Source organism: Natator depressus, chromosome 5 (genome assembly GCF_965152275.1).
Source record: "Natator depressus isolate rNatDep1 chromosome 5, rNatDep2.hap1, whole genome shotgun sequence".
Classification (NCBI taxonomy): Eukaryota; Metazoa; Chordata; order Testudines; family Cheloniidae; genus Natator; species Natator depressus.
The window spans coordinates 118,065,783-118,089,881 of record NC_134238.1 but is presented as its reverse complement, the minus strand read 5'-3'; the positions used below and the strand labels follow the sequence as shown (position 1 = coordinate 118,089,881).

The following is a 24,099-nucleotide window of genomic DNA, read 5'->3' as shown; positions in this document are numbered from 1 at the left end:
GAGTGGGTGATTCCCTGACTCCATCTCCATCCTTAGAGGATTTTAAGGCCTGGCTTGACCAAGCCCTGGCTGGGATGATTTAGCTGGGGTTGGTCCTGCTTTGAGCAGGGGGTTGGACTAGATGACCTCCTGAGGTCCCTTCCAATCCTGATCGTCTATGATTCTTCTATGATTCTATGAATAGGATCCAGTTCATGCTCTCTCTCTCAGCTATGTTGGAATGGCAGGGCTGACAATAGTATAGGCTGTGAGTTACCTTTTCATCAGCAGTGAGAGTCAATGTGACCAAGTTCATATAGGGAGCAGAACTGTTAGGTAAGGTGTACTTTTTACATAGCCATTTTTTGGAGCAGACCACCCTTCAGAAAGCAGACTGCACAAAGCATTAGACAATAAATTGCTTTGGCAGGTCTCAGCTACTGCAACCCTGTGATGCCTGTGCCAATACCCCACCCGAAACAAATATCTCCCCCAAACCATTTTTTTTTTAAAGTCACATATACAGGATATAAGGCCCAGGAGGTACAGAGCTTTTGGCTTACCACACATTCGCCCTCTCAGAACTGAACCAGGTCTGCAGAACAGAAAGGCTTTCTCAGTTTCCAGTGAGTTGCTGTCAGCTACAACCAGTTCTGATGCAAACTGAAAAGAATACATGGGTTCCTTATTGAGTGTCCTTTTCAGCCTGTTTGTGATAGTCTCTAGAGTTTTAAGAAGTCGCTGCTGGTTTTCTGATTCCACAGTATCATTCCTTTCACTGGGCAATGGCACACTAGCTAGAATATAAAAAGAAAACACATGCATACACAGTGTGTTACAGATTTTAATGCTATTCAGGCCGCAGTAGAATGGACCAAAAAAAGCAGTGATCATTGTTACTATGATCAACGGGAATTGACCACACAAACCCATGTTGTACCAGATACAGTGCTGACCACACAAATCTGCTACCCAAGAAATGAGCTAGTGAGAAACTGTGGCTATAAACTCAGTGAGAAACCTGTGATCTGCATTTCCTGCTGGATTCATGAACTGCAAACAATGTAATATTTTGTTAAGAATAAATTTTAAAAAGGAGGCACAGGAAGGGGAAGTTTTTCCTCACCAGTGATGTTAAATATTAACTTAATTTTGTGATCTGTCATTGGAATGTTGAGTTTTTTGTGTCTCTTGACCCGGGACGGTGCTGTTTTCACAGAGCCAGAGAGAGGCGTTTGTAGCTGTTCTTCCTGCACTATGTCAAGGAAGTCATCGTAGGAATAATCCAGACGGTTTGCTGCACCCCAGCCACCGGGTCCTGCAAGAAAAAGCAGAAGTGGTAGGAAGGGAGTTCTGTCTCTATGCTCATTCAGGCCTGTGGTTCATTCCCAAGAGTGCCAACAAGTACTACCCCATAGTAGTTTCTGAGATGTGGGCATCTGTCCAGGAGGAACTAGACTCTCACACTCATTTCATGTCGCAGCCTGAACAGCTGTGAGATTAACACATTTGGTCACTGCTGAACTGGGTCTCACTCATATAAATCCTCTAGTGGCAATAGGCCCACATCCAATCCTCTTACCTATCCAGTCCATATTAAGCATATTGGGTCAAATTTATACCTGGTGTTACACCCCTAAAGTTATAAATTGTACCATGTATTCATTTGGCCTGGACTGTTTAAATAAGTGTTTCTGTACGTAACGTGTCTTTGTATAATGATTGGAATTGAAGAACTTTTGCCTGTTCCATTCAACATCTCTTTTTAGAAAAAAATGGAAGTATAAATAATCTTTGCATATAACTGAGCATCTTTATTTAGATTATAAATAGCTAATGGCAAATTAACCCCAGAACCTTGGAATTATGTTCTCTGAAACTATCATCTCTAAAGAACTTGAGCCAAATTCTGATCTCAGCTACACAGACGTAAATTTGGAGAAATTCCAGACACATCAGTGGAGATTTCAACATTGTTTCCTCCTAACTACTTTCAGTCACTAACCAAGGCTCCAACCACGCAGTCTTAAGCACATGGTTACCCTTACTCACTGCTAATATGTAAACTTGTGCACATATCTCAGGCTCGATTTAAACCAGTGACAAAAACGAAAGACTCCCTCAGTTACATTAACAATTCCCAGAGTCATCCTGTCTCCTTCGTCACTGTTTTGGTTTCAAAACGTATGGTTTTTGAAAACCCCTTTGCTTTCAAGACTAGCCAAACAGTTTCATAGTTTTATTGTTCTTGTATACTGAGACACCTTAGTCATCTTTTTCCCTACAGGTGCAGTGTATGAGACAGGCAGGCAGGCTAGTGTAATATTTTCTCAGATCTACTGTTTAATTGTTTAGTATCTCAAGGGCTCTGTAATTATTTTCTTTAAATCTTCCACACAGCATACTTAAATCTACCAGAGCTAAATGTACCCACCATATTATGGCTTAGCAGAACTAAATGTATTTAAACCACACTAAACCTCTATGGCTAGCAAGCTACACAGTAATTAAATTACCAATTGCAAATCCATTTTCATAGTCATAATTATATTCTAGGCAATGTTTCAGTGGCAAATCCTCCAATCTGCAGTCAATGTCATCGACATCATTACAGAACGATGGGACCTGTAAATAGAAATAGACAAGCCATTAAACAAACAAATATATAATCTAATCTCAGGACAAAGCACCCAGCCTTGCCTGCTCTCTGACATCAGATTTCATCCTGCATAGCTATTACAATCAAACCGTTCAAATATTGTGCATTCAGGATTTCCTTCCACCTTTGTGGGAACTTGTGCAGTGTCAGAATTCTTGCAACAGTATATGCACAATAAGGAAAATCACTTGAGAGGAAGGATAGTTTTGTATTAAAGCACAAAACAGAATGTCAGTGATCGAGGTCCCAGTCCTAGCTCTAGCTCTGTGCGTCTTTGGATAATTCATTTAACTTCACTGTGCCTCTATTTTACAAAATAAGGATAACAGTACTTTCCAATGCCACCAGGGTGCAGGTGCTTAACTCATTAATGTTTGTAAAGCTCTGTAAGATCCTCAGACTGAAGGTGCTATAAAAGCGCAGAACTATTTGCTTTTAGGCTGGGCAACTGATTGTTCAAAAGCTTCATTTCCCCACTGGAGTCTGCTTAAGTGGGTTTATAAGATTATAGACAGAGGTCTTACTGAAATCCTGCTGAACATAGTAGGTTGCAGATGAAGAAAGCTTTCCTGTGAAACCAATGGAAATTTACAGTAATTTGATCCTACTGGGAGATTTTATTAGTCCTAAACAAAACCGTAAGTCTCTCCTCAATAAAACCTGACAATAAAAGACGGTGTTACAGGGAAAGTAGATTGTAACATGCGATATCATCAGACTGTACAAAACAAAATAGGCTATAAAAGTAAAGAGGAAAATATTTTCTGCGCTACAGTGAATTCACTGTACCCATTTGGTATAATTCCACAGCAGGGTAACGGATGGGAGAAGAACGGAGATGATGTGATATATCTCCATAGTTTACATGCAGTCTGAAGCCTGACTATTTGGACTGAATGTGGGTTGAGCATGGAGGGGATGCAGAGGTAAAATCCACCTGCACTGTGAGGCCAGGTGTGAGCTGCTCTGCAGCTTTTCCGGTTGGTTTAGCAGCCGTAGCCTCTTCAGGCGAGTTGCATGGGTATTGTATCGGTCTAAGCCCCACCGAAAGACACAGAAGAGGCAAAGGCCTCATTGCACAGCTGTTCCACCTGCAATCCCCTTGTGCAACTCCTACTTGGTGCTGAAGCAGTGCAGAGAACTTGGCACAGCACTCCCATGGCTAAGGGAGAATTGCCCCCTCAATGAAGGGAGCGGTGACCACATCAGAGCTGAATAAAGGGGCAGTCGAGCTTTCTTTGATTTAACCCAGTCTGTTGCTTTTCAGGATATCCTTCCTGCAGGATGTGTTCTAGGAAGTGGCTTTTGTTAGCGTTTACTTTCTCCCCCTCGCCTCTCCCTTGGAGTTTATCCCTGTGTCTTGTGTGTTTGGAAGCTGGTGATTTTTTTTCCGTTGGATCACTGCTGGGATTCCAAGAGTCTTTGGAAATGGACTGGACATATTTAATTGGACTTTTGGATTTGCTTTTTCCAGCTTATTGCACTTTAATATAACTGCTTGGGCAGATCTTCAAGTGTTTTTCACCAGTAAACTTATGTTCTTATGTTCAGTATTCCATGCATGTCATTTTTGCTAATGTTTTTACTCTGCACTTTGGGCTCACTCACAATTGATAATATGCTATCAAAGAGGAGGAATGGAAGGAAAACCAGCCAGGATCTTCCACAGAAAGAAAATAAAGCTGAGCCAATAGGAGGGAAAGACACAGATGTCTTCAATCAGAAAATGACTCTGAAGTCTTGTGTCTGTCCTGCACCATTCAGAGTGTAGCATAAGGTGATTGCAGTGACTCAGAAGTCTTTGCGGTTTGTGATCCAAATAAAATTGTATGACAATGAGGGCTGCTGGGCTGGGGGGTTGATGATGCTTCTGTGGGGAGAAGATGTTTTTGTTGGTGATGCTTTTCTCTTCTCCCCTCTGCGTTGTCCTCTACCCGCATAGCACAGCCCTCAGTTCTGGGACAGCACGGCTTCAATAGGCAGGGAAGCTGATTCCAAAGCCCCTCAAAGTTCTGCTTCTTCTGCTCCGGAGCCACGCAATGGACAAGTGTGGGGAAGAAAGGGGCTGAGGATCTGCTCTGGGTTGATGGGCAGAAGTGTACAGAGCTGGGATGGAGGCAGGAGCCACAGAGGGATAAGGGAGCCTGCTACTCCTTCGCATCCAGCATACCACTGGGTCCTAATGAGTTTGCTGCTTTTTCAGATGGTACAGTGCAACTTGCAACCCTCTCATAACCCGCTTCAAGACTGTGTCCCACTGGTTGTGAGCTACTGGCCTGAGCACAGATCAGGACCCAGCAGCACCAGACCTGACAACAGTGTGCTCTGTGGCTTGAGCAGGTCACCCAGGCATTCAGCATACAAGTTCAAAGAAAGTTCAGCAGCTAAATTGGTCTTTAGGTGGCCAGGTTTTCAAAGGCACTGAGCACCGGGAGCTCTTATGGATTATAATATCAGCGATCAGGATGCCACAACTCGGAACAGAAGGCTAATAATTTAGGTACCGACTTATAGGTTTAGGTGCCTAAATTTAGGCTCCAGATTTGAATATTTTGCCATAGTCCCTGAATGTCAAGAAACGTGCTATATTGGGGGCGCAGGGTGAGGTTTGCAAAAGCATCAAAGGGTGCATCAACACAGCCCAGGGCAGCGCACCTCCCAGCCTGGGTCAACAGATGTGGGTTAGCGGGGCTAGCGCCCTACTGTGCAGACAGCCCTTTGAAGTTGTGGCTTAGGCTGGGCTAAGGTTCTCAAGCCCACCCCCCTCCCTACACTTCAGAGCCCAAGTGGCAACTTTAAAGCACTATCTACCCAGCTGTTTTCAGAACCCCACTGAGTTGCTCCTGCGTGCTGTGCAGACGCCCTAAATGACTTAGGAGCACAAATCCCATTGTAAATCTGTAGGATTTGGGCTCCTAAGGGCTCATCTATTCAAACACTTAGTATGCAGCAATCTGGGGTTTAAAGAGGAGTAGATCAAAGCGCACAGGAGCTCAAAGTGGAGCCTTTATCATGCAGCAGCAGGATCCACATGGACACTTAGTGCAGGGTAGACATACACCCAGGGTTCAAACAGACAAGCCCTAAGTCATAAGGCACTTTTGAAAATCTTACCACAACTCCAAGACAAAGACTGCAGTTAACTCCCTGATTTATGGATACAAACAACGGTACAAGGGTTTGCACAGCAACCCCTACAATAACAAACCAGTGTACTTTGCCTATAATGGAGACATTTCATATTTTGAAATGGAACAGACTTCCCTTTCAAGTTTCTAAGGTATACAGTAAAAGAACAAAAAGAAAAGGAGTTCTTGTGGCACCTTAGAGACTAACAAATTTATTTGAGCATAAGCTTTCGTGAGCTACTGCATGCATCCGATGAAGTGAGCTGTAGCTCACAAAAGTTTATGCTCAAATAAATTGGTTAGTCTCTAAGGCGCCACAAGTCCTCCTTTTCTTTTTGCGAATACAGACTAACACGGCTGCTACTCTGAAACCAGTAAAAGAACAGTTAGGGAAAAAATGACAACATATTGGTAAAGAAAAAGGTTTATGAAAAGTGCAAGAGTATTACTAACCTACCATTTTACCAAGCGCACTCTGAAAAGCCTCAGCAAAGCTTTTTAGAAGGTTGTTGTCATCACATCGCGTTGCTTTGTAGAGCATCTCAAAAGACTTGAACCCATGATTTGCAAAACGATTTACTGAAAAGAGTTGGGGAAGGACGCTTTTATGGTTTGTGATTTTAAAGTAACAGTTTCAAAAGAATACTATGAACAGGATTATACTAAAATTATCTGAACTCAACAGGTTACCTTTAAATATAGATCACAACAAAAGAATATAAGAACAGAAGCAAAAGCTCGTAAAATTGACTGTTACAATAAAAATATATCCAACTACTTCAATCAGATAGAGTACAGTGTGGCAACAATTAAAATCCATGGATAGTAATTACATTTCCAATACACACACAGTATTGAACAACTTAGTGTAGAAGTTCCCAGCTATTAAATATCTGTTGTTGACCTAATTCAGCATTTTCTTAATGGACAAGAACCTGTTAGTTTCATGGCATTTTTTTTTAAACCATCAAATCTTTTAGCATGTATTTTTGAATACACCTGAGAGGGAGAAATTAATGCTTATTACTAATACAGCTTGGCTCCAAATGCAAAATTCTGATTCAGATTTCAAGCAACCCCAAACTCTGGGGTACTCAGATCAAGGATCTTGGGTTGACCCATAATGAGAACACCCTGACTTGTGTTGATGTTTATGGGGGCTACTTGTGTGAGAAAGGTCTACTCAGGGAGCGTACAATCCATCACAAATATGGGCTTCATTTGAAGTATCTGGGGCTGTCCAAGCTGAGGTTTTGATTGGACACGTCTCAGATTAGAAACTTCTAATAAATGCTGGTTGGATCACAATTGGTTATGTTCAAGGGACTATTTTTTGTGAAGTTATTTTGCACAATTGCACTGGAATTTTGGCTGGGTTTAGAGAGTCTGGCTTGTGATAGATCAAAAAACTTTTGTAAACAGCTTACTAAAGCTTTGTTATCCATTCCTCCAGTTGTAACAACACTGGTCGTCTAGACCAGGGGTTCTCAAACTGTGGGTCGGGACCCCAAAGTGGGTCACAGAGTCGCCATGGCTGGCGTTAGACTTGTTAGGGTCCAGGTCTGAAGCCAAAGCCTGAGCCCCGCCGCCCAGGGCCGAAGCTGAAACCCAAGGTTTTCAGCCTTGAGCAGCGGCCCTCAGGAGCTCAGGTTACAGGCCCCCCGCCAGGGGCTGAAGCCCTTGGGCTTTGGCCCCCCAACACAGAGTGGAGGGGCTTGGGTGGGCTCAGGCTTCGGTGCCCCAACCTAGGGTTATGTGGTAATTGTTGCTGTCAGAAGGGAGTCACGGTGCAATGAAGTTTGAGAACCGCTGGTCTAGACAAATTATTTCAACCTGCTTTTTTTAACCAACATGCCATACAGATTTTTGTTTCCATTGCTATTTTGTAAATCCCAAGGACTCAAATTTTTTATTATATTTTATCCAGTTTATGAAACAATATATTGTAATCCTAAAACCCTTTTTGTACAAGGCTCTTAACAGTTCAGGGGAAGGGACAATAGAAAATTTATAATGTAAAACGGTTATAATTGCTAGTTATTGAATCATGTTTCTAGCTATACAGCAGAAAAACAAAGGTTAATAATCAAAGTAAAACTCACAAGAGCAGTCAGGCCATTCAGTAGAATATGGTGGTTTCCAGATACCATCCTCATAGGCACAATAGTAGTTTTCAGTTGATGCTGCTGTAAAGTTATAACCATCCATGCAGCGTAATGTGCAGTTAACACCTGCTTCGTCTTCTATGCATATAAAATCCCCATGCACTGGGGTGAAGGAAATTTCACAGGGAGAACCTGTGAAAAAATATATTCAGTTCACATATGGATAGCTCGTAGATTAATATAAACAAGTACACAGGAAACCCTGAGGGATAGGATTTTCAAAGCACTTGGTCTAATTCTGCTTCCCCTGAAATCAACAGCAGTCTGACTATTGACTTCAATGGAAGGAAAATTAGGCTAATGTTAAGCACTTTTGAAAATCCCAACCTGGGAGTTTAAAATCCAGAAATGCAAAGGTTGAGAAAAAAAAATGAAGCACCAAAAGTGTGGAAATGCAAAACTGAAAGCCCTGTATGCTTTTGCTTAAAACTGGGGTCTCTCTTTAGAGCATGCTAAATTATTCATCTATTAATATAATATTAACTAGAACTTTTTACATAACCTTATACACAGTAAGTTACAGTACATTACATATAGTACCTGATTCTGATGCCTATCAGCTTTACACTGGTGGAATTCTATTGACTTTAGTGGAGTTACTCCTGATTTATGATGGTGTATAAGTGATCAAAATTAGACCTATAATCTTCAGACTTGGGCAGACAAGTGTGAAGAAAATAGGTTCATGGTAATTTTAAAATTGTTGGTGTTTGACGTTCAGTGGCCCAGAGTTTGCGATGATATTGAGTTTGAAATATCCAAGAACTTGAAATAAAGCCAAGTCAGAGAACAAGTAAGCCTAATGTTCTAAATCCCAGTATCTTTGAATCAATTTAAAAATTGAATTAAGTTCACCTTGAAGTTTCTCAATATTTATAATTTTAAAACAACCAAAATTGTATTATTCAAACTTGTCTTGTTCTGTAGATCTCATTGAGACTTAAAAATCATGCCAAATCTGAAGACTGTATCTACTCCTGTAACTTACTGTTTCTAAGGATATACACAAAATTCCAGTTTATACAATATTAAATATTGTATTAATTAAATAATTTACCATGATGTAAAAGCAGGGGTAGGCAACCTATGGCACACGTGCCAAAGGCGGCACGTGAGCTGATTTTCAGTGGCACTCACACTGCCCAGGTCCTGGCCACTGGTCCGGGGGGCTCTGCATTTTAATTTAATTTTAAATGAAGCTTCTTAAACATTTTAAAAACCTTATTTACTTTACATACAACAATAGTTTAGTTATATATTATAGACTTATAGAAAGAGACCTTCTAAAAACGTTAAAATGTATTACTGGCACGTAAAACCTTAAATTAGAGTGAATAAATGAAGACTCGGCACACCACTTCTGAAAGGTTGCCGACCCCTGTGTAAAAGTTAGACCCTGTTTTAAGGCATAACCAGTAGGGGGCAGAGTTAAAGTTGAATGTTCAACCATAAATCTGTATTTGCTAACTTCTGAGTGACTGATTTTCCTAACTAATTGTTAGCCTGCTGGTTGGGACATTTTTTTTCCTCCCTCCCCGCCTCTTTTTTTTTTTTTTTTAAATATAATACATACCCCCATACTTATGTACATCTAGATATGTGTAAACCCAATTGTAAAGGCTAGAAAGTGTTCCATTTCCTGTTAGGATATTAGCAGTTTATTAAAAAATCTCTCCAGAGAAATCTTCCATTCTGGTGAACAGAAAGTAGACCACATTTTAGGCTATGCTTCTTGTTGACAAATAATTGGACAATTGTCTGAAGTTTTATTGGACTACTGAGTAAAACCTTTAGTGCTTTTTACACCTATTTTGGATGTACGGAGTACACTACTTGGTTACTCCAGAGTTTTGCCATATAACTCAGCTGATTTTATTGATGGACCTGATTTCACTGGAGTTACACTGGTGTAAAACAGTGATACTGAAATGCAAAAGCACATTGGTGCTGTATACATATACGCATTTATAACAAGTATTATATTACACACACACTTGTTATCAGTGAATTATTCATAGCACTGAACATTAAACTGACTGATGGTGACCGATATGTATAACTGCATTTTTATTAGTACTAAATAATTTTGTGTCTATGGCCAGAAGATGATCAAATAACAAACCTTTGATGACAATGTGGATCTCACATGTCCTGTTATTTCCTGAGGAGTCGGTAGCAGTATATTGAACTGTTGTCTCTCCTTTGAGGAAGAGATCTCCAGGTGAATGACTTTTAGTGATTGTCAGGGCAGCTCCTAGAGTAGTTTTAAAAAAAAATAAATGAAAAGGTTTTTCTGGCCTTGTATATTGCAGCTATCCCTACAGAGGCTGACTACACAATGGACAATTTAGGCTTATTAATTTTCTTGGTAACAGATGTGCTCAACCATGGTAAGCACTGAATCATAGAAGATTAGGGTTGGAAGAGACCTCAGGAGGTCCTCTAGTCCAACCTCCTACTCAAAGCAGGGCCAACACCAACTAAATCATCCCAGCCAGGGCTTTGTCAAGCCTGACCTTAAAAATCTCTAAGGAAGGAGATTCCACCACCTCCCTAGGTAACCCATTCCAGTGCTTCACCACCCTCCTAGTGAACTAGTGTTTCCTAATATCCAACCTAGACCTCCCCATACTGCAACTTGAGACCATTGCTCCTTGTTCTGTCATCTGCCACCACTGAGAACAGCCGAGCTCCATCCTCTTTGGAACCCCCCTTCAGGTAGTTGAAGGCTGCTATCAAATCCCCCCTCACTCTTCTCTTCTGCAGACTAAACAATCCCAGTTCCCTTAGCCTCTCCTCATAAGTCATGTGCCCCACCCCCTAATCATTTTTGTTGCCCTCCGCTGGACTCTCTCCAATTTGTCAACATCCTTTCTGTAGTGGGGGACCCAAAACTGGACACAGTACTCCAGATGTGGCTTCACCAGTGCCAAATAGAGGGGAATAATCACTTCCCTCGATCTGCTGGCAATGCTCCTACTAATATAGCCCAATATGCCCACTGCTGACTCATATCCAGCTTCTTGTTCACTGTAATCCCCAGGTCCTTTTCTGCAGAACTGCTGCTTAGGCAGTCAGTCCCCAGCCTGTAGCGGTGCATGGGATTTCTCCTTCCTAAGTGCAGGACTCTGCACTTGTCCTTGTTGAACCTCATCAAATTTCTTTTGGCCGAATCCTCCAATTTGTCTGGGTCACTCTGGACCCTATCTCTACCCTCCAGCTTATCTACTTCTGCCCCCAGTTTAGTGTAATCTGCGAACTTGCTGAGGGTGCAATCCATCTCATCAAACCTGTTCAAAGCGGTAAGTTGCTAAAAAATGATATCCTCATCCCAGGGGTGCCATGTAGGAACTGTATGGACGTAACCACTCTTTGGCTGGTTCGTCTATACATGAGCTGCATTATCTCACCTGAGTTGTCCGAGAACTGAGGCTCCTCCCATGTTGCTCTGTACTCGTTCTCCGATACGTGAATTGGAGGCGGAGATCTGCATCTATCGATTACAGGGGATTCTACATCTAGAGAAGTTGAAGAGACAGCATGAAATTTGATCACAGAACAATAGACAAGTTGTGGGTCAAACTCAGAGGTGATGTGAAGGGTGTTTTAGGTTTCACATCTGTAAATCTGTATAAGTGGGTGTGCGTTTGAGAGTAAGTTGCTGTAATATATATATATGCCAAAAGAATGGAAGTGCAGGGTTACAGCAGGAAAAGCACCGGAAGATAAATTACGGAGAGTGGCTTTATTTTAAACTCTCGGGTTGGTTATCTTTCCTGCACAGTCCCACACATGGGCCTCCTTGTTGAGCAATGTAAACTAACTTACGCCCACTAAATAATGTATAATTTACTCCACTGTTTATTGTGCCTCTGAGGTTGGTCCATTGTCATGAAATTTACCAACAGTCTCCAATTGACCAACAAGACTTTGGCTCAAGCGACGTAAACAGCCACTTAAGTTTCCTAAAGCAGTGGTTTTCAACCTGTGGATCAGGGACACCAGGAGGTCCTCAGACCCCCTGTCTAAAATTTCCAAAGGGTCCATACCCACATTTAAAATTTTTTAGGGGTCGGCAAGTGAAAAAAGCTAGAAAACCCATTGTCCTAAAACAACTGAGCTATCCTTGGTAAAACACAGATAGCCACCAATTCATAATACCTAACTCACTGAATTTAACTGAGCGCTGGCTCTGACTGAGTTTAGTGATTAAAAATAACAGCAGACAACAAGGTATCAAGCCAAATGCACACCAGAATGAGCAGATGCCATTCCAATAGAACGGTGGGCAAAATTCAGGAAGTGACATAAATATCATTTAAATTTGACATCAGGTATGTATCCCAGAAAATGGGTGTAAGTGGGAAAGCAGTGTAATTTATGCTGGTTTGGCACTGAGCCAATATATGAAGTAAATGTAATTCATATGTAGAAGTGGCAGGAGAGAGTGGTGTATCAGAAAAAGCAATGAACAGGACGAGTGTTATATAAACAGCCACCCTTTTACTGTAGCTTACATTGAAGTATCCCCATCACAATGAAGACTAAATCCAGTCCAGGTCTAACAGGAACAATACCCACTCAAGTCAATGGGAAAGGAGTTACATACACTGATGGAAGTCTGAATCTGGTCCCCAGAATAATAAACTGGTATAAGTAACACTTGCTTTGCATACAACTAAATGTCAAATTGGTACAAGTTGCATACATTTGCTAACCAACAGGCACCGGATGTGTAACTTGAACTATCGCCTACATTATCATTGCTAAATATATCCCACCAAGTTTGAATTGCCTAAGTATATGACTACAAAAGTGAACAAGAAATACATCAGTCAGATTGCTCGTTAAATGCAGAATTACAAATACAAGGGCCAGACTCTACTGTCACGTGCTGTTGTGTGTTTCAGGTGTAACTCTGCTTGAACTTGGTGGAAAACTGGTGTGAGAGAAGAATTAGGCTCAACAGAGAACAACACTGCCATCACAACATGCCTCACCTCATATTTATCCATCAAAACCATCTAATGTTATGTACTTATCCAACAATTTCTTTAGACTCATCAACCAAGCCATATTGCAGAAGGCAGAAAGTTGCCTTTCCCTTTATAAAGCTAAGATAGTGTCCCGCCACCGATAACCTCCCAGCTAACTCAACAGAGAAATATACCCTCTCACCTCTATGCAGCAGCATCACTAGAACTAAGTGGATACTGCAAAAAAGGATTCAAGAACATTTTCTCAAATACAAACATTGCACATTGGCGTCAACTGTATTCACCATCCATTTTATTTGCATTCTGTAAACTTTTCAAAGAGTGAATTTTGTTCATAAGACAGTTCACTGAAAGAGAGAGCATGTCTCAAATACTTGGGCAAACAAATACTTGCATGATTTATCTCATTGGAAATATGTGGTCATCTTGAAAGCTCTTTGTGGGTTTGGGAAGACATTCAGTCAGGAATTAAAACCAATAGTCTGTGAGTAAACACAGCACGCATGCCACATAACTAACCCTAATGCTTTTTTATATTTTGACAGATTAATGCGCTTTATTTACGAAATGTGGGGAAGCCCCAAATTAAGGACAAATGCTTTAGCTGGAGCCAATCCAAATAGAGCATTTGACAATCCAGGATTTGACAGCAAATACCATATATTATGCAAATGATGGCTTCCATTCAGCCAGGCACTTATGCATGTGAATTCAACAGGACTATTCACATGCTTAAAATTAGGTGTGTGCTTAAATGCCATGGTGAATCAGAGCCGCCTCCTGTACAAATGGAACAGTTTTATCTTTGTCAGAATCCTTCCCAGGTACTTCTGAAAAGCACTTACCAATAACCTTGACACTGAATGTGCAGCTTGCCTGATTGTCAGACTTGTCCACTGCTATGTAAGTGATCGCAACTTCTCCAATGGGGAAAAGAGAAGGTGGTACGAAGGCTGGAGTAACGTGAATGGAGACCTTTTAGAGGAAAAGATGTTTGTTATTTAAATGCAAACATGGGTCAGTAATCACATATTTGTATTTTACAAAATGTGCACATAATGTAATCCTTTAAAATTAAACCTCTACGTGTTTGGATGCATGTAGATTTGATTCTCACTTACATTAAGAATTCTTTATACCCTTTAGCTGTTTAGAAGAGCCATAAATTGGGCATAAATTACATTTATACCCTCTTACAGGCTTCTTTATATGGACAAAGTAATGGAAGGGACCTTAGTATAAATGAGAATCAGGCCCACATGAATGTAAGTGACTCAGCTGGGAATCAAAGTTTTCACAGGCCAGACTTGTAACTCAAAGAACATTACTCTTTACAAAACAGTTTGGGGAAAAATTCTGTCATTGGATACGCACATAGACCTCCCATTGTTGTAATTGTTGGGCTACAAATTTACCCCAATTGTGAGCTCAATTGTAAAAAGCACACGAAAGTTCATAAATTGTTACAATAACCCCTAATAACAAACACTGATGGGAAAAGGTATGAAAGGGAGACAAAAAAGACTGAGTTAGTCCCAACAAAAAGACCTACTGATATAATTCAAGGACTGTGCTAAGAGCATGCTTGGTAAACAAGAAAAGCATGGAACCAGGAATCAGTGAACCAAAATTGGTGTGTCTGAAAGTAGGCCTAATTGGTGGACAAAATAATGAGGAGATGATCTATTCCTCCCACCATTCCCTTGTGGGGTCCTTAAAGAGACTTGGGGAGAAAAATTGGCTACTGGAGTGAGCTTCACCCTCATGGCAGCCACCCTCACCATCAAGACCCCAGGCCTTTGTCATCCTGATCCTGACCAGGCTGGGCCAGAGAGAGGGACCCAGATGAAATCGCCACCTCCCCTGGCTCCAGCTGAATTCCACCCAGGATGAAACGGGATCAGACTTTAAGAACAGCTCCAGCCCATCTCAACTAACTTCTTCTCTTGACCCCAAAAGGACAGTTATTACCATCTTTGAGACCACCTAAGACAGTGATTCTCAAACAGGGGTGTGAGTCTACGCAGAGGTCTTCCAGTAGGTACATCAACTCATCTAGATATTTACCTAGTTTTATAACAGGTACATAAAAAGCACTAGTGAAGTCAGTACAAACTAAAATTTCATATAGACAACGACTTGTTTATACTGCTCTATACACTATACATAGAAATGCAAGTACAATATTTATATTTCAATTTATTTATTTTATAATTATATGGTAAAAATGAAAAAAAGCAATTTTTCATTAATAGCGTGCTGTGACACTTTTGTATTTTTGTGCCTGTTTTTGTAAATAAGTGGTTTTCAAGCAAGGTGAAACTTGGGGGTACGCAAGACAAATCGGACTCCTGAAAGGGAGTACAGTAGTCTGGAAAGGTTGAGAGCCACTGAATAAGAGACTGTCAGACAAAGGGGTTTTTCCTTCTAAAAACTCTCTCCAGCGAAAGGGAACAAGGGATGTTGTTAAAACTAAAGCCTTACTTAATACTTTACATTTCAAATGCTTTAACTGTTTTTCCTTCATTTCTTTACCTTCAATAAAAAAGTCAATAGGATTTTAATGGTGTGTTTGCCATGTTACTAAGCAGGCTGAAATCTCGGTTTACCAGCCTTGGTCCTTGTTTAACTCTGTTTAACATTGGACAGTGCTTCAACTATGTTAGCACCTTTGGCCTGTACATTCCATCAAAATTAATACACCACCAACTACTTCAGCGGAAGTCACTGGCCTGTATCTGAAGCTTGATCATGGTTAAGAAATGGGATCATATTATTTCTTGTATGGTGCTGTGGTGAGTTTTCACTTATCACATTGGGCTCTTTTTAGCCTTTGAACGTTATGAGTTGGTTTACTTCCTTGAGGAAGGACCGGATTTTATGGAAGGCAGATCACTAAACTCCTTCATAGTCTGAGAGCTCCTTTTTGAAGTGCCATTCTGTATTTTATAAACAAGGACGCATTCTTTCTTTTGACTGCATAAATTAACTGTACAGAACTGTATGCATATAAAACACCATACAGGGTATTCAGTAACCACATAAATCGAACAGAGAAAATGCTGAATTCTGAAGACACTGGTTTACAACAGATCTCTCTGCTTCTTCTCACCAAGAAACAAGACATTCTAATGGCTTAGACACATTTCAGAGCTCTAAAACAGCTACCTGAAAAGGGACTGCATCAAAATAAAATGTATATGTTTTAGCTCTACCTCATCTCCAGAGTTATCCTTTGTTATTGGAACCTGCCAGCTAATATTAGCAGAGTTATGATGTTCCAGAGTCCTGGCCTCAATATTGTCTGGACAGCTGATTTGAGGAGCTTCAATATCTAATTGAGAGAGAGAGAGAGAAAAAATCATAACGGTTACTCAGCTGGCTTGCTGTGTGCACTGTTTATCAAGGTGACTAGTATCATCTCATTATTTCATTTTGCACCTGTTTGCTTTCTCCACCTCTTACCTATATTCTTACACTTTGATTGCAAGCTCTTCAGGGTAAGGACTCTCTCTTCATTATATTTTTGTACAGTGCCCAGCACAGTGGGTCCTTGGCCTTTAGGAGTTATCATACTACAAATAATACTAATAGAATGAGTGTTTATTTTAACACTACAGTTGCCTTTTATTAAAACAACACATCTATTCTTCCATGAGGAATGGCTACTTTATTCCCCTACTTCTTGACAACAAGCGTAACCCATACAGTTAGGAACTCATAGCAAAAGTTACTGACCTTTAATTACCCTGAAAATACACAATTTTTTAATGCCATGGCACAAAAATGTGATTTTATGTGGATTCTGGTGGGAAGGTGGGAGAATCAAAATGACACCTACAGTTTTGCTTATAATCATTTGCAAAGTCAGTGTAATTCTTTGCATGTTTTTTGTTTATAAATACTATGGGAAGCGGCGGCCAGCACATCCTTGCGGCCAGCCGCTTCCCGCAGCTCCCGTTGGCTAGGAACGGCGAACCGCAGCCACTGGGAGCTGCGGGGCCGTGCCTGCGGACGGTCAATGTAAACAACATGTCTCGTGGCCCGCCACTGGATTATCCTGATGGGCTGCGTGCCGAAGGTTGCTGACCTCTGATCTGGCCTACTGTCATCAAGAGCTCTTTCACATGAACCTGAAAAATCAAGTGAAACTCCAGTAAATCCTGTTGAAACTTGCCTATTTCATCACTAAATCAGTGACTCATCCCAGCTATTCCCCACTCAAAAATCTCCTATTCCCACCACAGGGCCCACCTTTTATTCCAATAGCTCTCAGGAGTTCCCTATTAGTGAGGAGCATTCTAGAGAGTCTCAGTCTAAGAATGAGGAAAACTACTTAAAATGGCAGCATTGAGACCAGAATAGTTTCCATCCTGCTGATGTGGAATGCAAGGGGTGGATTTTCTGCATCATCACGGAAGACATTTCATTTGGATGCAGAGGTGGGTGGAAAACTAGCCCGGGGTCTGCCTCCACAATCTGAACCACCAAAAAAAGTGGATGAGGAAATAGGTCAGCAGGCCATCCCTGAACACATTAGTAGGGAAGGAGCAATGCAGGTGTGACACTGACACACCCCGGTCATCAGCGGGCGGGATTGAACCTGGGACCTCGAGCTAAATGTATGAGCCTCTACTGCATGAGGTAAAAGCCACAAGGCCATTAGCTAAGGCTGTAGAGCAGACTCATTAATCTCTCTCAAAGTGATCTCGGTGCCACTACATGGGACAGAGCACCAAACCCAGGAGGTGTGGGGGTTACACGGGGTCTCCCGTGAGCTAAGGTCCCAGGATATGTTATAGAGAGTGTATGCGTGTGCATGTGTATATGTTTGTGTGAGTGTGCATGCATGAGGGAGATGGTGGGATTGCTACTGGAGAGGGAAATAATTCAGACCAGCATAAGTCTTCTCTGAGGTTTGCCAGACCTTGACATGTTTCACAGTATGAATTAATATGCGCCATAATTAGGTCCCCTCTAAAGAGAAGGTAGCCAAAGACAAGGGGAAAGAACTGGAGGCATGTTGGGAATGGGCTGGTGGAGATGAGAGAGTGAGAGGTGGACAGAAATAATTTGATATTCCAACTATTTATTATAATAACTTTTCATCTGAAAAACTCGCACATCTTTATAAAAATGGCTTCCAATCCCTGTTCCCACTGAAGTCAATGACTAAACTCCAATGGAGTTCTGCATGACAAGGATGGAGTCTATTAACTAGTTAAGCTCACAACATCCCTCAGAGACAGATCACTTAAGCTACCACTGAAAGGCAGCACCCTCTTGGCCAGAACTTGAAAAGTTGTTTAATATTATTAACAGTACACAACATTATTATTTTAAGATAGGAGCACAGAAGAACATTGTGCCTAACTGAAACTGCATGAGGCAACTTAAACAGACAGAATGTAAATACCAAAGTAAAAATTTGATTAATGTAAAAGATCAACACCTCTCCTCTTACAACAAGTGCCATGGGATCTTTCATGTCCACAGGTGTGAGAGACCTTAACTTTACATCTAATCAGCGCAAGAGAACAGTGCTTTCTAGCACCATGCTGGGGCATGGTCTAGAACTGACTCCAAGGGAAGAGTGCTTTGACTGAACGACTGCTCTGACTGACTTATTTCTGCTGCTAAACAAAGGTTCTACATGTGACAAATGGTCTCCTCCAGTTTCAAAGAGTTTCTGTTTCAGTAGCATGGGGTACAATCTGTGCTGCATGGCCAACAACAGTTAAGCCTCCAGTTACTCTGACAAAACCTAAAGCACTTTGTTATCCCCCCAGCATAGAGCCTTTCCAAACACTGCAGCAGGATTATTTCATGACTGGAGTGCTCTTTGATAAATGGTCTTCAGTCTCACTAGGAAAGGACAACAACGTTCACCTCTGAACTCTTTTATGCCCAAGAGGCCTTAAACCAGCTAAAGAACTGACACCATTTATTACTTTGCTAGAGATATTTACATTTCAAAATATAACTGCGGTAATTAAAATTCCATGATGAAGACTGCATGAACAATAAATACAAGCCACTTTGCCTTCCTCGGAAGTAAGTTTTCATAGCAAGCACACTCTTTGAAACAACTTCCAATTGTGTTTCGCACTCCCGGGACCATGGACTTTCAGCTGTAGCAAGTTCCAGTTAAAAGTGAAGTTCTGAAGAAAGGCTAATCATTGGCAGTGAGCGAACTGATTATTTTGGATAAGTGAAGTATTTTGGCTACATAATACATATAAACAACAAAGAGAACTAAGCAGGGACTTGTTTTCTTTATATAAAATTCAACAGATTGCAACCGCCCTCATCTTCACTAGAGACATGTAGCCTTCAGAGACTATAGATATCTCTTATTTTAGGGTTTTATATTGTTGCCCATCACAGTAGACCCTGGGTGCCTGGTCTCAATACACGCAGCTTCATCTTGATCCAAACAGCTTGGCTTGCAGCCTTATCACCTTGTGGTGTGATTCCATCAGATATTATAAGTAGGGCTGTCAAGCAATTAAAAAAATTAATTGTGATTAATCATGCAATTTAATTGCATTATTAAATAATAATAGAATACCATTTATTTAAATATTTTTGGATGTTTTCTACATTTTCCAATATATTGATTTCAATTACAACACAGAAAAAAAAGTGTACCATGCTCATTTTATATTCATTTTTTATTACAAGTATTTGCACTGTAAAAAAACAAAAGAAATAGTATTTTTCAATTCACCTAATACAAGTACTATAGTGCAATCTCTTTATCATGAAAGTTGATCTTGCAAATGGAGAATTATGTACAAAAAACTGCATTCAAAAATAAAACAATGTAGAATTTTTGAACCTGCAGGTCCACTCAGTCCTACTTCTTGGTCAGCCAGTTGCTCAGACAAAAAAGTTTGTTTACATTTGCAGGAGATAATGCTGTCTGCTTCTTGTTTATAATGTCACCTGAAGGTGAGAACAGGCATTCTCATGGTACTGTTGTAGCTGGCATTGCAAGATATTTACTTGCCAGATGTGTTAAAAGATTCATATGTCCCTTCATGCTTCAGCCACCATTCCAGGGGACATGCATCCATGCTGATGACAGGTTCTGCTTGATAACAATCCAAAGCAGTGTGGACCAACGCATGTTCATTTTCATTAACTGAGTCAGATGCCACCAGCAGAAGGTTGATTTTATTTTTTGGTGGTTTGGGTTCTGTAGTTTCCGCATCAGAGCGTTCCTCTTTAAGACTTCTGAAAGTATGCTCTGCACCTCATCCCTCTCAGATTTTGGACAGCACTTCAGATTTTTAAACGTTGAGTCACGTGCTGTAGCTATCTTTAGAAATCTCACATTGGTGCTGTCTTTGCATTTTATGAAATCGGCAGTGAAAGCGATCTTAAAATGAACAACATGTGCTGAGTCATCATGCGAGACTTCTATAACATGAAATATATGGCAAAATGTGGGTAAAACAGAGGAGGAGACATACAATTCTCCCCCAAGGAGTTCAGTCAAAAATTTAATGAACGCGTTATTTTTTTAACAAGTGTCATCACCATGGAAGCACATCCTCTGGAATAGTGGCCGAAGCATGAAGGGGCATGCAAATGTTTAGCATATCTGGCACGTAAATACCTTGCAATGCCGGCTACAAAAGTACCATGCAAATGCCTGTTCTCACTTTCTGGTGACATTGTAAATAAGAAGAGGGCACCATTATCTCCTGTAAATGTGAACAAACTTGTTTGTCTTAGCGAGTGGCTGAACAAGAAGTAGGACTGAGTGGACTTGTAGGCTCTGAAGTTTTACATTGTTTTGTTTTTGAGCGCAGTTATGTAACGAACAAAAGCCCCCCTACATTTGTAAATTGCACTTTCACGACAAAGAGATTGCACTACGGTACCTGTATGAGGTGAATTTAAAAACATTATTTCTTTTATCATTTTTACAGTGCAAATATTTGTAATAAAAATAATATTCACTTTGATTTCAATTACAACACAGAATGCAATATATACGAAAAAGTAGAAAATCATTCAAAATATTTAATAAATTTAAATTGGTATCCTATTGTTTAACAGTGCGATTAAAACTGTGATGAATTGCGATTAATTTTTTAAATCGCGATTAATTTTTTTGAGTGTGAGTTAACTGCGATTAATCGACAGCCCTAATTATAAATTATGCCTTGTCCATATTTGCACAGAAGAACTTCCACGAGCAGGGAGGCTGCTGCTGATTCAGTAGGGGGGACTCTACCCTCCAAGTCAATATGGAAATAATGCACTAGGGATCATTATGCTGCTGGAGGTGCTGTGTTTAGGATAAGTAGTAATATGGAGGTCCTAACAACAGAAATCCTGTGGCACTTTCTGTAGTGATGTGCTAAATAACTGTTATAATTCTGTTTTTCGTAACGCACCTTTTCATTTCTAAAGAGTCTGCCTGCCTCTCTGCTCTGAGGCCCTCCATTCTGTTTCAGGTGCAGAATGTCATAGAGAAACATACCCTATGCTTTCTCAATGAGACTTTACTTTTGTTCTTTCTTGGGGTTTTCCCTTAATCTAGGGTTAAAGGCATTCAAACTGAAAGTATATTTGTGTACGAAAAAATCTAATATCTTCTGAAAGAGTTGGGTGTTCATACCAGAGCCCTGGCCAAACTCAAACTAATGTAATTACATTTTCTCCATCTACACTTCATGTGCAGCTTCAGTTAATTACAGCATTCTTCACCGTATGCCCTAAAGTTTTGAGTAGAAAGCTGTTAAACAGAGCTAGTTCCTCTTCCCGGAGGGTGCTCTGAAAAACTGGGATAAAACACCCTAATATATCTTGCATATTAGTATAAGTTTCCATAGCACATACGGAACCTGGAGATAAAAGGAACTATATAAATTCATGATATACCATTGATATTATTACTGTTATTATATTGTTTGGTTTCTCTCTGGACACCTCTAAAGCCCAGGTTTTTCTCATCTTCAAATTTATAATTTAACTTTTTCTCCCAGGCCTTAAAGTCACACAGTACCGTGAACCCCAACAAAACAGGACACCTGGGAGGGGTCTCTAGAGGGCTGACTGATGGTGAGTGCATCATAAATGTACTGGAACAATCTTGCTGAGCAACAAAACTGTAATGAACTAATAAATATTAAATTCTATTGTCAGGCAATGGTAGAAGCAGTACATTTGGGAAATCACTTTAATCAGGCTTTGCCTCAGGTTCCAACACATCTTTATCTCTCTCTCTGCAATCCCCTTCCCTCGGAACTCACATCTACTTGCAAGTGGAAATTATTGTTCAGGTCTATACCTTTACATAGAGACTTCTGGACATTTTCACTCCATTTCCCAGAAGGAGTGCATCTCAGTTCTTCTCTAACACCAGACAAGGTGAATCCCTGGGGGCAGCTCAACTGGCACACTGTTCCAGATTTTGATGGTTCCTGTCCACAACTTGACGGATGTACTGTCACACTCTCAGGTTTCTGGAAGATGGGGCAATGCACCTCTACATGAAATAAACACACAAATGTCAGCTGACACAGAAAATATACACATCCAAAGTTATCAGCAATTAAGAACCTTTTGAAATGGGTGCTGGAATTCAGGTGAGTTCTTATGGTTGCAGGAGTTCTCTTTCAGTAAATTACAACCATTGGCAATATCCTCATGAGACAAATCAGGTTTGGCTCCACCCCCTTGTATCAGATCTGCTCCTTTTTCTTAAATTCACCATTACCATTTTTTTTTGCTGCTGGAGTCACACCACAGCTTTGTACAAGAACCTATTAATTTCACCTGCTCCTATTTTGTTGTCTCATTGTCACAATACAGATATTGGAGTGGCACTGTGAGCAGTTTGCTGCACGCTAACTACAGAGGACTGTTTATACAATGCCATGAAATGAGAACTAAGAGGTACAACAATTTTACTAAAACAAAAAAGTCATTAAAATTTGTTTATTTCAGGTTTCATTACACGCTCAATCACCTTCTGTTTGTGAAATGGCTCGTAAGTGAACCTACATCCAGTTTCAAATTATTATAGGCTGATATCTGATTTTGTTTAAACCTAAAATACGAACCAGAACTCAGGGAACTATACATGGCAACCAAAAGAACAATTTGCTGGTTTCCATGTAAACCTAAACTTCCAAGTTTAGCAAATGTTGACTGTGGATTTGCAGGGACCAAAAATGTACCTTAATGTTATGAAATGTTTTATGACTAGGGCAGGTCAAATATTTTCAAATTGTAAAGAAAAAATTAATCAAAATTTGAAATTTCCAAAACTAAAATGGGGTGGGAGGAAGGAGAGAGGGAGGGAAATGACTACATTTTTACCAACACTTCATCCTGTTTTTCAACCAGCCATATTTATTATTTCGGGCAGTTACTGCAAATTTTTACTGTTGTCATGTAGAGCTGAGCAAATACGGTAAAAGGTGGATACGAATTTGTACAATAAATGTATTTTCAATAATGTGCCTTGAAATATTAATATGCCTTCCAAAGCAAATGCCTCAGGAAAATGTTAAGTATTAAATGGAATGAATGTATAGCACCGAGATTCATCATAGAGTTCAACAACTTATCATCGCCAAAGCTATCCAGAAGAGAAGATGGAAATATCTGGACATGTGTTAAGACATGTATGAAGCAAGAGTTTGCCATGGCAGGTCTCTCATTAGGCAGTTGGTCAAACACGTAAAAAGAGCTGACTGAAAGACTCCGTCTGTTAATCACTACTCAGAGAGGGAAAACCTATGATACTTAACATAGCGGATATGTAAAAAGCTTCCAGGACAGATTGGGATGGTGGAGCCTTGTTCATTCCTTACCTGATGTTTCAGGGTGTAGAAAAGATTCAGATTCAGAACAGTTAATATTGAGACAAAAAAAATTTTTTTGTCAAGTACTTCAAAAGCTGGCAGTTCTACAAAACTTATTTTAAAGAAAGAATCTAAGTATTATAAATATTTCCTGCCCTTGAAAGTCTTGCTTTTGAAAAATTAAGACTAAAGTTTAAACTATTAATAATAATACTTCATATCTTGTCGTTATTTTGACAGTCTGCAGAGGCCTTGAGTGTATACACATTCATTTTAGACAGAATAATTGTCTTAAAACTTAAAACTATTTCCATTAGTTAAAAATGGTGTTCATTTCTGGAC

The 24,099-nt window shown here is 40.3% G+C and overlaps 1 protein-coding gene across 2 annotated transcripts in view; it reads right to left on the bottom strand.

Moving 5' to 3' along the window:
* The window catches only part of SVEP1 (sushi, von Willebrand factor type A, EGF and pentraxin domain containing 1), a 165,313-nt gene that overhangs the window by 82,632 nt on the left and 58,582 nt on the right, over positions 1-24,099 (bottom strand). For both annotated transcript variants that reach the window (XM_074953510.1, XM_074953509.1), the window contains 10 exons: positions 22,236-22,433; positions 16,144-16,262; positions 13,774-13,903; positions 11,342-11,449; positions 10,054-10,185; positions 7,869-8,063; positions 6,224-6,345; positions 2,496-2,604; positions 1,106-1,297; positions 543-776 (listed from right to left, as the gene is read on the bottom strand). In XM_074953510.1, coding sequence (XP_074809611.1) covers positions 543-776; positions 1,106-1,297; positions 2,496-2,604; positions 6,224-6,345; positions 7,869-8,063; positions 10,054-10,185; positions 11,342-11,449; positions 13,774-13,903; positions 16,144-16,262; positions 22,236-22,433 — 1,539 coding nt within the window. The remainder of the gene's footprint in view (positions 1-542; positions 777-1,105; positions 1,298-2,495; positions 2,605-6,223; positions 6,346-7,868; positions 8,064-10,053; positions 10,186-11,341; positions 11,450-13,773; positions 13,904-16,143; positions 16,263-22,235; positions 22,434-24,099) is intronic.